The sequence below is a fragment of the Mus caroli genome, unplaced genomic scaffold, assembly GCF_978045245.1.
Source record: "Mus caroli unplaced genomic scaffold, Mus_caroli_1 scaffold_13, whole genome shotgun sequence".
In the NCBI taxonomy this organism is placed as follows: Eukaryota; Metazoa; Chordata; class Mammalia; order Rodentia; family Muridae; genus Mus; species Mus caroli.
In genome coordinates this window covers 44,077,623-44,091,122 of record NW_028227268.1, presented here as the reverse complement: position 1 = coordinate 44,091,122, position 13,500 = coordinate 44,077,623, and the positions used below count along the sequence as shown (strand labels likewise).

Genomic DNA, 13,500 nt, shown 5'->3' with positions numbered 1-13,500 from the left:
GAATGAGAAAGCTCAAGCTTTGTGGCGAGCATCACCTACCAACTTTCTCTCCAATAGCAAATATTCTGATAGCAAGACCAATGCTTACTGTGGTACTCCTCTCAGCCGACCCGACAATCAACCTGGTAAGCAAAACCTTAAACTTCAGGAGGTGCCTGCCACTCACTAAGAGGCCAAGCCATGTAAAAATGTACAAGAAAGGATTCCAGTAGGATTGATTAACTTAAGCTTATGTGACTTAAAAACGAACTTTTAAGTTTTTCTTACCTCCCTCTTTTGCAAAAATAATATACTTTCCTCCCTCCCTCCCTCCCTCCCTCTCCCTTTGAAAGATCTAGGCTTTTGAAGTCTCTTTTTGAGCCTGTGGATGGGTATCCAACCTGGCTTCCACTCACAATCCTCTTTTCCACTTCCTGCATGCTGGAGCACAGGATGGTGCTGCAGACAAAGCTGAGGGCTCTAGACTTCCACAGCTGCTGTGTTCTTTTTTTTTTTTTTTTTTTTTTTCTAAATGAGAAACCCAGCTCATTCTGAGCCCAGAGCGCTCAAAGGAGCATACAGTAACTTTGGTGCAGTAAGACACTGTCAAGCTGTTTTAAACATGTCAGGAACATCTCGGATCCTGCCTTCTAGATTGTCATCCTGCTATGTAGAAGGCCTGCCCTCTAGACTGTTGTTTAGTCACATAACACTTTGACAGAGAATTAATTAATTGATAACTACTAGCAATTGCTAAAATCTTTATAGAGAAATGATACCAGGGTGTCTGATCTTCACAGTTTATTACTGGTTATCTTTGGCCAGGTAGATTTATTAAATCGACAAAGTCAATAAAAGAGGAAAATTATTCATTACTGGTTATCTTTGGCCAGGTAGATTTATTAAATTGATGAGGTAAATAAAGGAGGAAAATTATTCTATTTTCAAGGACACATTTACTATAAGATACTAACAAGTGAGACTAATGTCCCTGATGCTGGTCAATAAATAGCATAGCAGATCCCGTTAGCTTCACCTGTAATAGAGCCCCCTCTTGGTTAATAGTTACTGAATTCCTGACAGCTTGAGAGTGGTTAAGGGTGGTTAAGAGTAAGTACTGCTTGGGGCTGGAGAGATGGCTCAGCAGTTAAGAGCACTGACTGCTCTTCCAGAGGTCCTGAGTTCAATTCCCAGCAACCACATGGTGGCTCACAACCATCTGTGATGGGATCTGATGCCTTCTTCTGGTGTCTCTAAAGACAGCTCATATATATATATATATATATGTATATATATATATATATATGAGAGAGAGAGAGAGAGAGAGAGAGAGAGAGAGAGAGAGAGAGAGAGAGAGCGCACTGCTCTTGCAGGGGACCTGAGTTCAGTTCCTAAAACCTAGGATAGGTAGTTCATAAATCTCAGTAACTTGAGCTTCAGGGTATCTGCTTCCAGCTTCCTACAAACCTGTGCACACATAATTTAACATAAAATAAATTTTTAAAAAAAGTTACTGCATTCTTCTAAGGATGTCAGGGCCTCAAACTATTTCATACTTTGAACAAAATGCAACCGAAGGATATACCCACAAGGAGGCTCTTTAAATATAAGCTTAACCAGGTGGCTGCTGTGAATTTGATCCAACTTGCTCTACACAGTGAGTTAAAAATAACCAGAGCCCTGTCTCAAAAATAAGCAAACAAATATGAATAAAAACCCACAAGCATCTCTCTCTCCTCACTGGCCTGAGCCAGTGTCTGAGAACCTTCCTTCCTGCCTCCTGTGTAGCCATGGCTGAGGAGGCCGGCCTTGCTAGTCCTGCTCAAGCCTTCCTGGTTCTGCTTGTTTCCTGTGTCTAGGAAAAGCATTCTCCTCACTCACTCACTCTTCACATCATTAACTTTCCTCTAAAGGGGGTTAGGATAGCGCTTGCAGGGAACACTGCTTAATCAAGAGAGCAGATAAAAAGCACCCCAGCTTTCTCAGCAGTGATCTGGCAGGTTGCAAGTAATATTGATTAGTAAGAATCGGGCAGCCCTTCTGTATACTGCTGACCACACTGGGGTCTGATGTGAAGCTAGTGCTAAGAGGAACAGCAACAGCATCCTTGCAAGGCAAAGAGACACCGGCAGTTATTTGGGCTTAGTGTTTGGAGCTGGTATCTTGACTCACATGCACTTAAGTCAGAGCTTCCTCCCCACATACTGGTAACACCAAGAGGTTACCTGTCACTGATAAGCAATGGCGCTATAAAAACATGCATTTCTCCTATAGTACTGGGCATGGCCACATGCCATTTACTATTTATGGTCATATACACATAACAGTGATCTTACTTGTAGGATATCTGTTTGTGTCTATGTGTCCATGAATAAATATATATATAAACCTGTAAGCAACATCTCTGGGATCGAAATTCTTCCCTTGGGGCCAGCTGCCAGAGACAGACTTCCCCTCTTTACCTGTTTATGAGGACCCCTGAGTATGTGTGCCTTAGCACCTTCACAAGCTGTCCTCATTGCTTCCAGTGATGGCGTGCCCAACAGATCTGTGATCAAATCCAACTGCAAGAGAACATGAAATACAGGTTGACAGAAGATCACAGAATGGCTTTTCATTAGACTTAAGTTGCAGCCTTAGAAATGAAAATGAATGCCACTTTTTTTTTTTTTAACCTTAGAAGAACTACAACATCTTCAAGTAAGCTCTGATAAGAACTCTTTCTTTTACTTTCTGGCCTATTTTTTCAGAAAATCAGGCTAGGTGGTACATACCTGTTATTCTACCACTTAGGAGGCTAAGACAGGATTGTGAGTTTGTGGCCAGTTGGGCTACATTTCACGGAAATCATAGATAGAGTTCTTACACTAGAGTAACCTTGGCGTTGCATCTCTAGGCCCCACTGCTTTAAAACCCCAGCATTTATACTCTTTGCAGGTAGTGTCTAAAGACTATTCTTTTCAAACACTTAATGAATCAATTTTAATGCTTCAAATGGATTCAAGCTCTTCAAGGGGCTAATCTACACATCAGATACATGTAGTGCCATAAATACCCAAAGCATTCACTCTTGGAATAAAAGGTACACACTCAGTGTTTAGACCAGCACATATCTTTTACATTCTAGAAACCTCTTACACTGACAGAAAACTGTGGAACTTAGAAATCCATGATGCCACGTGAGGCCACATTTATTGAGCTGGGCATGATAAGGAGACTGATAGAATGGTCTTCCTATGAACAAGTCTTTGTAGGTAGCAAACCACCTCACCAATTTTTTGGTGCTCAAACTGTTCTGACTCTCTAACCTAATTAACAGCAACATTTCATTTGGATCTCCCTAGGATGGGAAATTCATGCCCAGAGGACACCACTTCCTGCCCTTCTCTAACTACGGGGCAGCCCTCAGCACTGGTGTTGGAGTAATGGGAGTGCCTGAGAAACTGGCTTTCCCCTGAGGTTCAGATCTCTGGACCCTTTCTGAGGGAAGTGTGGCTATGACACTGTCAGGGCTCTAACAACCTCCCTGACAGCAGAAGAACTTGAGTGCTCAGTGGGCACCTGTCGACTAACACGGGACCCATCTATGGAAGAGGAACACTTTGAGAAAGTCTGCTGCAGTTCAGTGTCCAGCTCACTCATTTCTCAAAGACAGAAAATGCAAGAGAAAATTACTACGTCCACATAGAAGTTAGACTATCTCCCTATAAAACCTCTGTTTCCTGTGACAATCATTACCCCACACTGATGGTAAATTGATGAGTTCCTAGCGGTTATGTAAAGCTGGAAAGCTCAGGCTTGTAGACTTTGTTAGAACCTGTTACAAAGATCCCCTACTTTCTCAAGTGCTGAGATACCACACTTAGCTCCACGTGTTTTTTTTTCTCTAAAATTTATTATCTAAAAGTTATTCTAAGAGTTATTTTTATGAGTATTTTTGTCTTCATGTATGTCTGTGCAACAAGTGTACTGCCTGAAGACCAGAAGAGAGTGTCAGAACTCTCTCGGACAGTTGTCAATTGTCACATAGCTGCAGTCAGGGCTCGTAACACTAAGATGCCACCTTTAAAAAAAAACCAAATAAAAAAATATATTTTATGGAGAGAAAAAAACATATATGGTTTCACTATACAGACCTGGCTATCCTTCCTGGACATTTTTATGTAGACCAGGTTGGCTTCAAACTCATGAAGATCCACTGCCTCTGCCTCCCAAGTACAAGGACTCAAGGCATATGCCACCAATGCTCACTTTGTTTTGAAACCTAAAAATTATTTTTAACTGTCTGTGTGTGTGTGCACTTGAATGCAAGACTCCTTAAGGTCAGTGCAGTTAGATTCCTCAGAGCTTAAGTCATAGGCAACTATGAAGCATCAGACATGGATGCTGGAAACCAAATTCAGTTCTTCTGGAAGAATATCAAGTCGTATTAACACTAAGCTATCTCCATCGCTGCAGCTCTCCCAATCCCTTTATCCTTCCTCCTCTTCCTTCCTTCCTTTCTTTTCTTTTCTCTCTCTCTCTCTCTCTTTTTTTTTTTTTTTTTTTTTGAGACAGGGTTTCTCTATGTCGTCCTGGCTGTTCATTTTGTAAACTAGGCTGGCCTCAAAATTCAGTGATTGTGGTTGCCTCTTCCTTCCAAGTGCTGGAATTAAAGGTATGAACCTTTAATTCCACCTTTTCCTCTTTTTATTTGAGGCAGGGCTTTACTATAGTTCTAGAGTTCCTGAAACTTTGGAACTTGATATGTAGATTAGGATAGCCTGGAAGTCACAGAAATCCTAATGGCCTCTGCCTCTGGAGTGCTAGGATTAAAGGTGTGTGCCAGAAGAGCTGGCTTCAAATGATTTTTAAAAAAGTGTATTTATTGTATGAGTGCTCTGCTGCACATACAAACACCTGCCTGAAAGGGGCATCTGATCCCTTTATAGATGGTTGTGAGCCATCATGTGGTTGCTGGGAATTGAATTCAGGGCCAGCCCCCAAATGATTTCTTGAAACTCTATTTTAATTATCTTCTGGTGTTCTATACCATATCTAAATACTTTAGCCCAATAATAAAGATAAGAATTTTTCTAAATGTTCAGATTTGAAGAAATCAACACAAAACGTATATAGTTTACGCACAAAGGAGAAGTATGTCAAGTCATCAAAACATTTTAAAGTCATAGCTACTCAGCTGGAAGAAACAGATGTCCTCTGACAACTCAAAACCATATCCATGCAATTGTAGAGCCAAGTCTGCTGCTATGCACCAGTGCATGTAATCAAGTCAACGCTTTCTCTAATAGGCTCCTAACTTGCAGAATGAACCTCTGCAATCTCCAACTTTATAACTTTCTGGCTCTTGAGTGAACTTGAATTTGCTAAAAGTCAATTAAGACAGTACAATGAATAAATTCAAGATGTATGCTAGATGGCTTTCCCGTCACATCTATAGCCGAGTGAAAAGCAAATAGAGCCGTAAAGCAAAGTCACACCTGCTGAATGGGACTCTGCGCCTGAAACAATATTCTTCGGCCCAGTAGCTCTGCAAAGATGCACCCGACAGACCAGATGTCGATAGCATTGCTGTAATGACGGCTGCCCATCAGGATCTCCGGAGCCCGGTAATACTGAGTAACTACTTCCTGAGTCATATGACGGGATTCATCCAATTCCTCCACTCTGGCCAATCCAAAATCACAAATCTAAGTAGAAAGGACAGTTAAGACATTATCAAGTAGACACTTACCTTCTTCTGTTTACCTTGGAGACAGTGTAGTTTTAAAACTGCTGTATAGCTGAGGATGACCTTCAACACCTGAGCCTCTCGTGTACGTCTAAAGAGCTAGGATCACAGGCATGTGTCACCATGCCATGCCCAGTGTTTGCTTAGGTTTTTGTCAACCTGACAAACATAGACATATTGGAGAATAGGGGAAACTCAGTTGAGGAAATACTCCTGTAAGATTGGCCTATGGGCTTTGTGTGTGTGTGTTGATGACAGATTTGGAAGGGTGTAGCCCACTGAAGGCCATACCATCCCTGAGCAGGTGGCTCTGGTTGGTTTAAAAAAAAAAAAAAAAGCAGGCTGAGCAAGCCTGGAAGAGCAAACCAGCCAGCACTCCTCCGAGGCTTCTGCTTCAGTTCCTACCTGGAGACTCTGACTTGGTGTCCCTTAAGAGACTGTGACCCTGGACATGCAAAGCCAAATAAACCCCATCTCCCAAGTTCTTTGTCACAGTCTTTTTAAAAATTTTATTTTAAATGATTTTTTTTAAAAACATATTTTCTTTTTTTAAGATGTAGTTATTGTCGGGCAGTGGTGGCGCACGCCTTTGATCCCAGCACTTGGGAGGCAGAGGCAGGTGGATTTCTGAGTTTGAGGCCAGCCTGGTCTACACAGTGAGTTCAAGGACAGCCAGGGCTATACCGAAAAACCCTGTCTCAAAAAAACAAAACAAAACAAAAAAAGATTTATTTATTTTATGTATATGAGTACACTGTTGCTATCTTCAGACACACCAGAAGAGGGCATCAGATCCCATTACAAAAGGTTGTGAGCCACCATGTGGCTGGTGGGAACTGAACTCAGGACCTCTGGAGGAGCAGTCAGTGCTCTTAAATGCTGAGCCATATCTCCAGCCCCTGTTATAGTCTTTATTATATCATAATAATGAAAATCAAGCTAGGAGACTCAGCTAGACAAACACATTTATACCTGGAAAAGCAGTAGCAGCAACAAAGAAATCTCATTATACATACATGAACAAAACCTTGCTAGGCTACTCCTGAACGTTAAAAAGTCTTAAGTGATATAGGCATAGGATATTCCTATCACTATAAAAATATGGTCTTATTTGGAGAAAAGAAATTTTGTATTATTTTATGCACATCAAAATTTTGCTTGTATGTATGTCTGTCCACCACACGTGTGCCTGGTGTCCACAGAGGCCAGAAGAAGGTATCAGAGCCCCCGGGAATAGAGTTACAGATCATTATGATCTGCTCCCTTTAAAATTATTCTTTTTAAATTTTTTTTTTCTCCAGGCTGGAAATGTGGCTCAGTAGAAGAACACTTGCCTTTATGTGCAAGGGCCTGGGTTCAATGCCCAGCAACAGGAAAACAAATACTTTAACCTATTCTAAACCAATAATTAAACAAAAATCAAAACCAATGAGCTCCAAACACAGCTCAGCGCATACTTCAGCTTAACTAAGCCATTTCCAGGATGGACTCATGGAAGAAATTAGAATAAAAGAGGCATATTTTGTTTGGCTTGGCACAAACGCCATCTTCTATTTTTCTTCCTTTTTTTTTTTTTTTTTTGAGACAGGGTTTCTCTGTATAGTCCTGGCTGTCCTGGAACTCACTTTATAGAACAGGCTGGTGTAAGCTACATCAATCCAGTCAACAGAAGAGGGCTTCATGAGGATGGACACTCAGAAAGGACATTTTCCTTCAGTTCCCTATTCTACAGCTACAAGTTACCACAGCACTAAAGATGATCTGGAAAATGGACTTCAGCTAATTAATATAACAGCCATGACAGGATCAACATAAAATTTCCCTTGAAGGTTGATTTACATGATGAATTTCAGACCTGCCAGGGCTACATAGTGAGACCTCTTCTCTAAGATAGATTAGATAGATAGATAGATAGATAGATAGATAGATAGATAGATAGATAGATAGATAAAGTTATAGATCACAAGCCTTGATCTGGCAGAAAGAAAGACTCAAACATGAAGAAGGAACATGGGAGAAGATTCTGGGGCACAAACTAGTTCCAATGGCCCTGATGAGAGATGGGGCTGAAGAAAACTGCTTTCTATACTTCCCATGAAGTAGGGAAAAGTTGCTCTTGAACTGGACATTTTATTTTTCCCGGATCTTAAATAACTGAAAAGCTACCTTTAGAACACAATTGCTGTTCACAAGGAGGTTCCCTGGCTTAATGTCTCGATGCAAAATGCCAGCTGAATGGAGATATTTCAAACCTGAAACAAACAAACAAACAGAATTTTAATTGCAGATATTTAATTCCTTTTACTTAACCAGTGATCACCAAAAAAAAAAAAAAAACCAAACAAACAAAAAAAACACCTTAAACAGAAACAAACTAAAAGATTTAAAATCACTCCCTAAACAAAAACTAAAGAATACTACTAAAAGCTTGGCTTAGTCCCTTTCAAAGCACTGTAATTTTCTTGCAGTAAAATGTCACACAGTTTGCACATGCCAGAGACAATGTCTATAATTTAAAAGATTACATGGCTTGAAGCACAGGTAAGTCCGTCAGGCCCTATTGTTAAAGCTGGACATGCCAATATCTGACCTGCTCCTCAGCGTGGCTACTGGATGGAGTTCTGCTATTGATACTCCCAACCTGTGACTCTGAACCTGCTCCAACACAGAAGTCTCCATTAACCTACAGGAGGCCTTTCTTAGGCTAAGCATTTCAGTGACAGGACAAAAGGCAGGGACCTGCCCAGATCTGTCAGTAGCACTAGTCACCACTGACAGCCAGGAGGGCACTTAATCATCTCAAAATAATTTGACATCTTAAAAGACTTGTTGGTCTTCAGTAGCAGTGTAAGTTACAATCTTACACCGATTCCTTTTTGAAATAAAATGTAGTAAAATGTATTCTTTACAACTGTAGACAGGCCAAGAATTTTTCCCATTTCCCCCTACAGAATATCTACAGATTTATCACAGGTGAACTTTTTTGTTGTTGTAATATTGCTTGGAAGACCTTGATTTTCTATTTCTTTCTAGAATTCTATGAATATTGGGAAAAATGTATTTCACCAGACAAGAAAGTGGTTTCAGTTTCAAGTACTTCTCCATTTGTCACCGTAGAACTGTGTACACAGCTGAGGGCTAGAGGAGGAATCAGTCATTTGCTTCTCAGCCAAGCCTGTGCTCTTACGGGCAGTCAGAAGTTACTTAGCGGCCGTTTCCACTGGCTTCTCCATCTGCTTTGGGCTTTAAGGGTCATGGTGAGTTGAGTGGGACTTGGCTATGGAAGGCATCACTCAGACCAGCCCACCAGTAATTGGCTTGAAGGATGGATGTCTTCCATTGAGAACAGTCACTTTTTAGTTATCTGATGCATGCTCTGTGAAGAGCTAACGGCAGCCAGTGGGATTTGTGACAAACTGTTGGTTACCTGCCTTCCTAGATAAATTCCCTTGCCTGCCTTCTCTGCCCTGATGAAAATAAAAATAAGAAATACACGGCCACCTTAAAAGCCTCTTGTTGACGGGAATATGGCTAGCATGCTCAAGGATTTGAGTTTAATACATAGCACTTCTAACCCCCACACCACTTAACATCAAACACAAAAACATCAAAACAATTTTGGTTAAAACAAAAATGTCTTTGGGGAAGAAGGCTTGGATGCCAGGATAAAGTTCAAACAAAGAACAGAATGCCTCGTTTATACCACCACACTGTCTTTTCCTTGATAAATGGAAATCTTACCTCGCAAAATCTGATAAAGAAAAACTTTGACATGATCCGAGCTGAGTGGCTGAGGAGAGACGATAATTTTATGTAGGTCACTCTGCATCAATTCTGTGACAACATATCTTCAAATTGTTAAGGAGATGCCAGAGAACTGACCCCCAACCCCCTCATTGTCATCATCAGATTTAAAGGGTAACATCCATTCTTAAGGCTGGGAAGTTTGAAGACAGCTAGCTTCTAGACAGGCCGATAAAGATGAGAATTCCATTGACTACAGGATTAAACAGTGCCTAAATTTAAAAGGATGTACAAGTTTAAGAACTGAAGTAAGCAACCAAATGATCGCCTTACAATTATTACACAAGAGAAAATTAAAAGTAAATACTTTTAAACAACAATCAGGCCAAGGCAAAGTGTGAGGATCTGTTAGTCTCAAGGTTTTGGCTAATAATGGGAATGCCCTTTAAATGTAAAAGTGGTCCATTTTAAACCACCAGCAAAAAAGTTCACAATCTATCCATCAACAGCTGCTGTGTTACTTTATCAAGCATGGTACTGCCCAAAGCACATGCAATGGGTAATTCAAATCCAAGACTCCCCCCATCAGAGCAATGTAACCTTCCACTTGGTTAATTCTGCATGTTTATGAAAACCTGGTACTCTGAACACAGATATAGTCTCAGGGTTTTGTTCAAATGACAAAAAGCTGGAGACTGGATAGCCATGGGAAGGTGGAATCCAGAATTTTTACAAGACACTTAAATGCTACAGAAATTAAGAAATCTCCCCCCCCCCTTTTTGCTATATTTATATTAGAATAATAGACATGCTTTGCCCTGGGTGGGGTTAAAAACTCATTAAAAGTTTGCAGGACGTCATGATTTAACTGGAATGTTTCTTTAGGTAATCTTCAATTCACAGCTTTTAAAGTGAGCAGGAAATCCCAGCACTCGGGAGGCAGAAGCAGGCGGATTTCTGAGTTCGAGGCCAGCCTGGTCTACAAAGTGAGCTCCAGGACAGCCAGAGCTATAAAGAGAAACCCTGTCTCGAAAAACCAAAAAAAAAAAAAAAAAAAAAAAAAAAAACCAAAAAAGTGAGCAGGAAAAGACAAGACAGAAGCAGGGCAGAATCTGTGCTAACATGTGGTACATGGTTGAAAACTGCTGCTTTCAGATGTGTGTGTGTGGGGGGGGCGGGGAGTAGGGATACGGGACACTTGGGAGGCTTTCTGCTCTCTCACTGGTTGGTATTTCTGGCTCTTCTGTCCCTTCTCCTTTCCTCCCCTCTGGATGCAGGAACATCACAGGCTTGGTCCTCAGCCCTTTCCTTCTGCACATTCACCCTCTGGAATACTCAAGTCCAGACACTCCTTTGCTTTCACACCACCAATCACAAACCTTTAGTCATCTTTGCTAGTTCTCTCCATCTTTCCATGGGGAAAGCCCTGCTGGCTTTATCTTCAGAGCTTAGCTATCATTAGGCCTCTTCTCATCAGCATGCTGCTGTCTCTCTGAATGATAGCTCTAGATCCCTAAAACACAGCAGCCAGCACACAATGTTTTGTTTCTATGTCTATATTGGCATTTAATTTATTGTTTACAAAATAATGTTTAAGGTTTCTGTTAGAGAACTCAAGCGTTCTAAATAACCAGGCCTTAAGCAAAGAGGGCTGCAAACAGGCTGGGGACACCCCCATCCGCAGTGCTGCCCAGGTAGGAGGCAGTGAGCAGTCATGGCTTAAAAAAATGTTTTGTTTTGTTTTGTCTTTTAAAGACAGAGTCTGTGTAGCTCCGGCTGGCTTTGAACTCAAAGAGATCTGCTTGTCTCTGCTTCCAGAATGGTGGGATTAATTGGCACTGGTCACTTTTGATGATCACACACTAACCAAGCCCTATTCCCCTTCCCAGAGACCCAGCACTGTCATGTAGCCTAACTAACATATGCTCTCTTACCTGCCTCCTGGAAAAGTGGATTGAGGGAAGGCAGGAAGGAATGCTTGGGATAGAAGAGGAGCAAGAGACTTAACCCAGTACAAATATCTGGACTCCATTTAGAACCTGCTTCAAAGAGAGACATTGGAGGCAATCGAGGACTGTAGGAGGAGTAAACTGATGTTGTCAGATGCCACAATGCCACACTCATTATGTTCTGATGAGGTACTTAGCAGAAACACATAGTTAAGCATTTATAAGTCAAGCAATGTGATTCTTGGAATCTATTTTAAAACACTCCAGCTCCCTCCAAGGGGTGGGGGATAGGAATAGAGAAGACTGGAAAAAAATGATTATTTGTTGAAGCTGAACAATCTAAGAATTATGTTTTTATCTTTACTTTTGGTATTTTTGAAGTTTTCAAGAATTTTTTTTTCTCCTGAAAAACAAAAACAAAGCAAAATAAAAAAGGTTCTTCGTTAAAAAAAAAAGAAAAAGGAAAGTAAGTAAATAAAAGATAAGACCTACCCAGGACCCTGCCTCTTTGAGCTAAGTCACTTTTTCTTTTAAGAGTCTTTCTCTCTCATTCCCTCTTTCTTTCTTTTTTTTTTTTTTTTTTTTTTGGTTTTTACGAGACAGGGTTTCTCTGTATAGCCCTGGCTGTCCTGGAACTCACTTTGTAGACCAGGCTGGCCTCGAACTCAGAAATCCGCCTGCCTCTGCCTCCCGAGTGCTGGGATTAAAGGCGTGCGCCACCACGCCCAGCTGGCCTTATATTTCTTATCCTCCCTCTACCTTCTAAGTAACGGGAGTACAGATTTATGCTACGGCACTCATTTCCAGAATTTTCATTTAATTAATCCATCTTGTTGAAAATCTAAGATTTTTGTTTTTGTTTTTTTTTTTATTTTAAACAACCTTGAAACAAACATTATATACTGCTTTATGTTAATCTGATTAATTTTTCGAAGTACAATTATAGGACATTTTAGGTTTAAAATGTAGTGAGCAATTTCTCATGCTATTCAAATCTTTAATATTAAATGCTTATTTAATATTCCTCTTTTAATTGTGTCATGCGTTTCTCTTGAAGCTTTATGTTACCGCTATCCAAAGGCACATCAATTAAGTGTGGATCCTCTCAGGTGAACTCATTTTCCCAGAAAAGAGCGCTATTAGAAACAGACTGTGTGAGTGAGGCGAGGAGTCTGAGACCTCATGGATGAGCATGGTGTGTCCAGGATAACAGCCCTGTACTCTCTTGCAGGCCGCAGGAATGATGCAGTACCTTGCTGCTTCCTCCCAGGTGTGTCATCAGTCCTCTGTGGTTCATCTGCATCCCTGCTTTCTGAGGAGACACCTGGTGCCTCCAATTCTTAGCCTTTTAAAACATCCTCTAAGAATCTACCTGTTTTCCATTCTCATTACAGTCAGCTAAGGATTCTGCTTTTGAAGTCTGAACTTTTAATCATTTACTAGCATTTTAGTATAGCTGTAGTAAGGGATGACAGACAGTTTCAGGCTGAAGACCACTGACAAGTTTACTGAGCACCTGTTAGGTGTGAGCAGGAGCCAGAGACAAGAACGTGGTAGTGAGAGCCAATCTTGTCCTTTTCCAATTTTCTTTTCTCACAGGATTTCACACAACAAAGACTGACCATGTTCCATAGTCGACGGTAACCTTGGGCTCTGGGGCCCCAGAACTCAGATCCTCTTGCTTATAGTAAGCACACTCCCCAATCTATTTTTTTTTTTTTTTGGAGATAGGCTCTCAGGCCTCAAACTAAACTCACTGTGAAGCTGAGGATGACTTTGAACTCCTGCTCTTCTTGCCTACGCTTCCTTAGTGCTGGAATGACAGATGAGTACCATGCCTTGTTCATGGGATGCAACCCAGGGGCTTAGACATGCTAGTGTGCTAGCTGTTTTATATCAACTTGACACAAGCTTCTGATAAGAGGGAGCCTCAACTGAGAAAATCTAAGACTGGGATGCTGCCAAGCCAGCCTGTAGGGCATTTTCTTAATTAGTAACTGTATGGGAGAGCCCATACCATGGTGCATGGGGGCAGCTTACACTGGTGGTATTGAGTTCTATAAGAAAGCAGGCTGAGCAGGCCATGGGGACCAAGCC

General features: G+C 41.1%; 1 protein-coding gene across 1 annotated transcript in view; it reads right to left on the bottom strand.

Moving 5' to 3' along the window:
* Nlk (nemo like kinase) overlaps nt 1-13,500 on the bottom strand; it is a 131,082-nt gene that overhangs the window by 13,402 nt on the left and 104,180 nt on the right. The window contains exons 4-7 of the mRNA XM_085829772.1: nt 9,452-9,558; nt 7,877-7,962; nt 5,460-5,669; nt 2,442-2,543 (exon numbers count right to left, since the gene is read on the bottom strand). Coding sequence (XP_085685898.1) covers nt 2,442-2,543; nt 5,460-5,669; nt 7,877-7,962; nt 9,452-9,558 — 505 coding nt within the window. The remainder of the gene's footprint in view (nt 1-2,441; nt 2,544-5,459; nt 5,670-7,876; nt 7,963-9,451; nt 9,559-13,500) is intronic.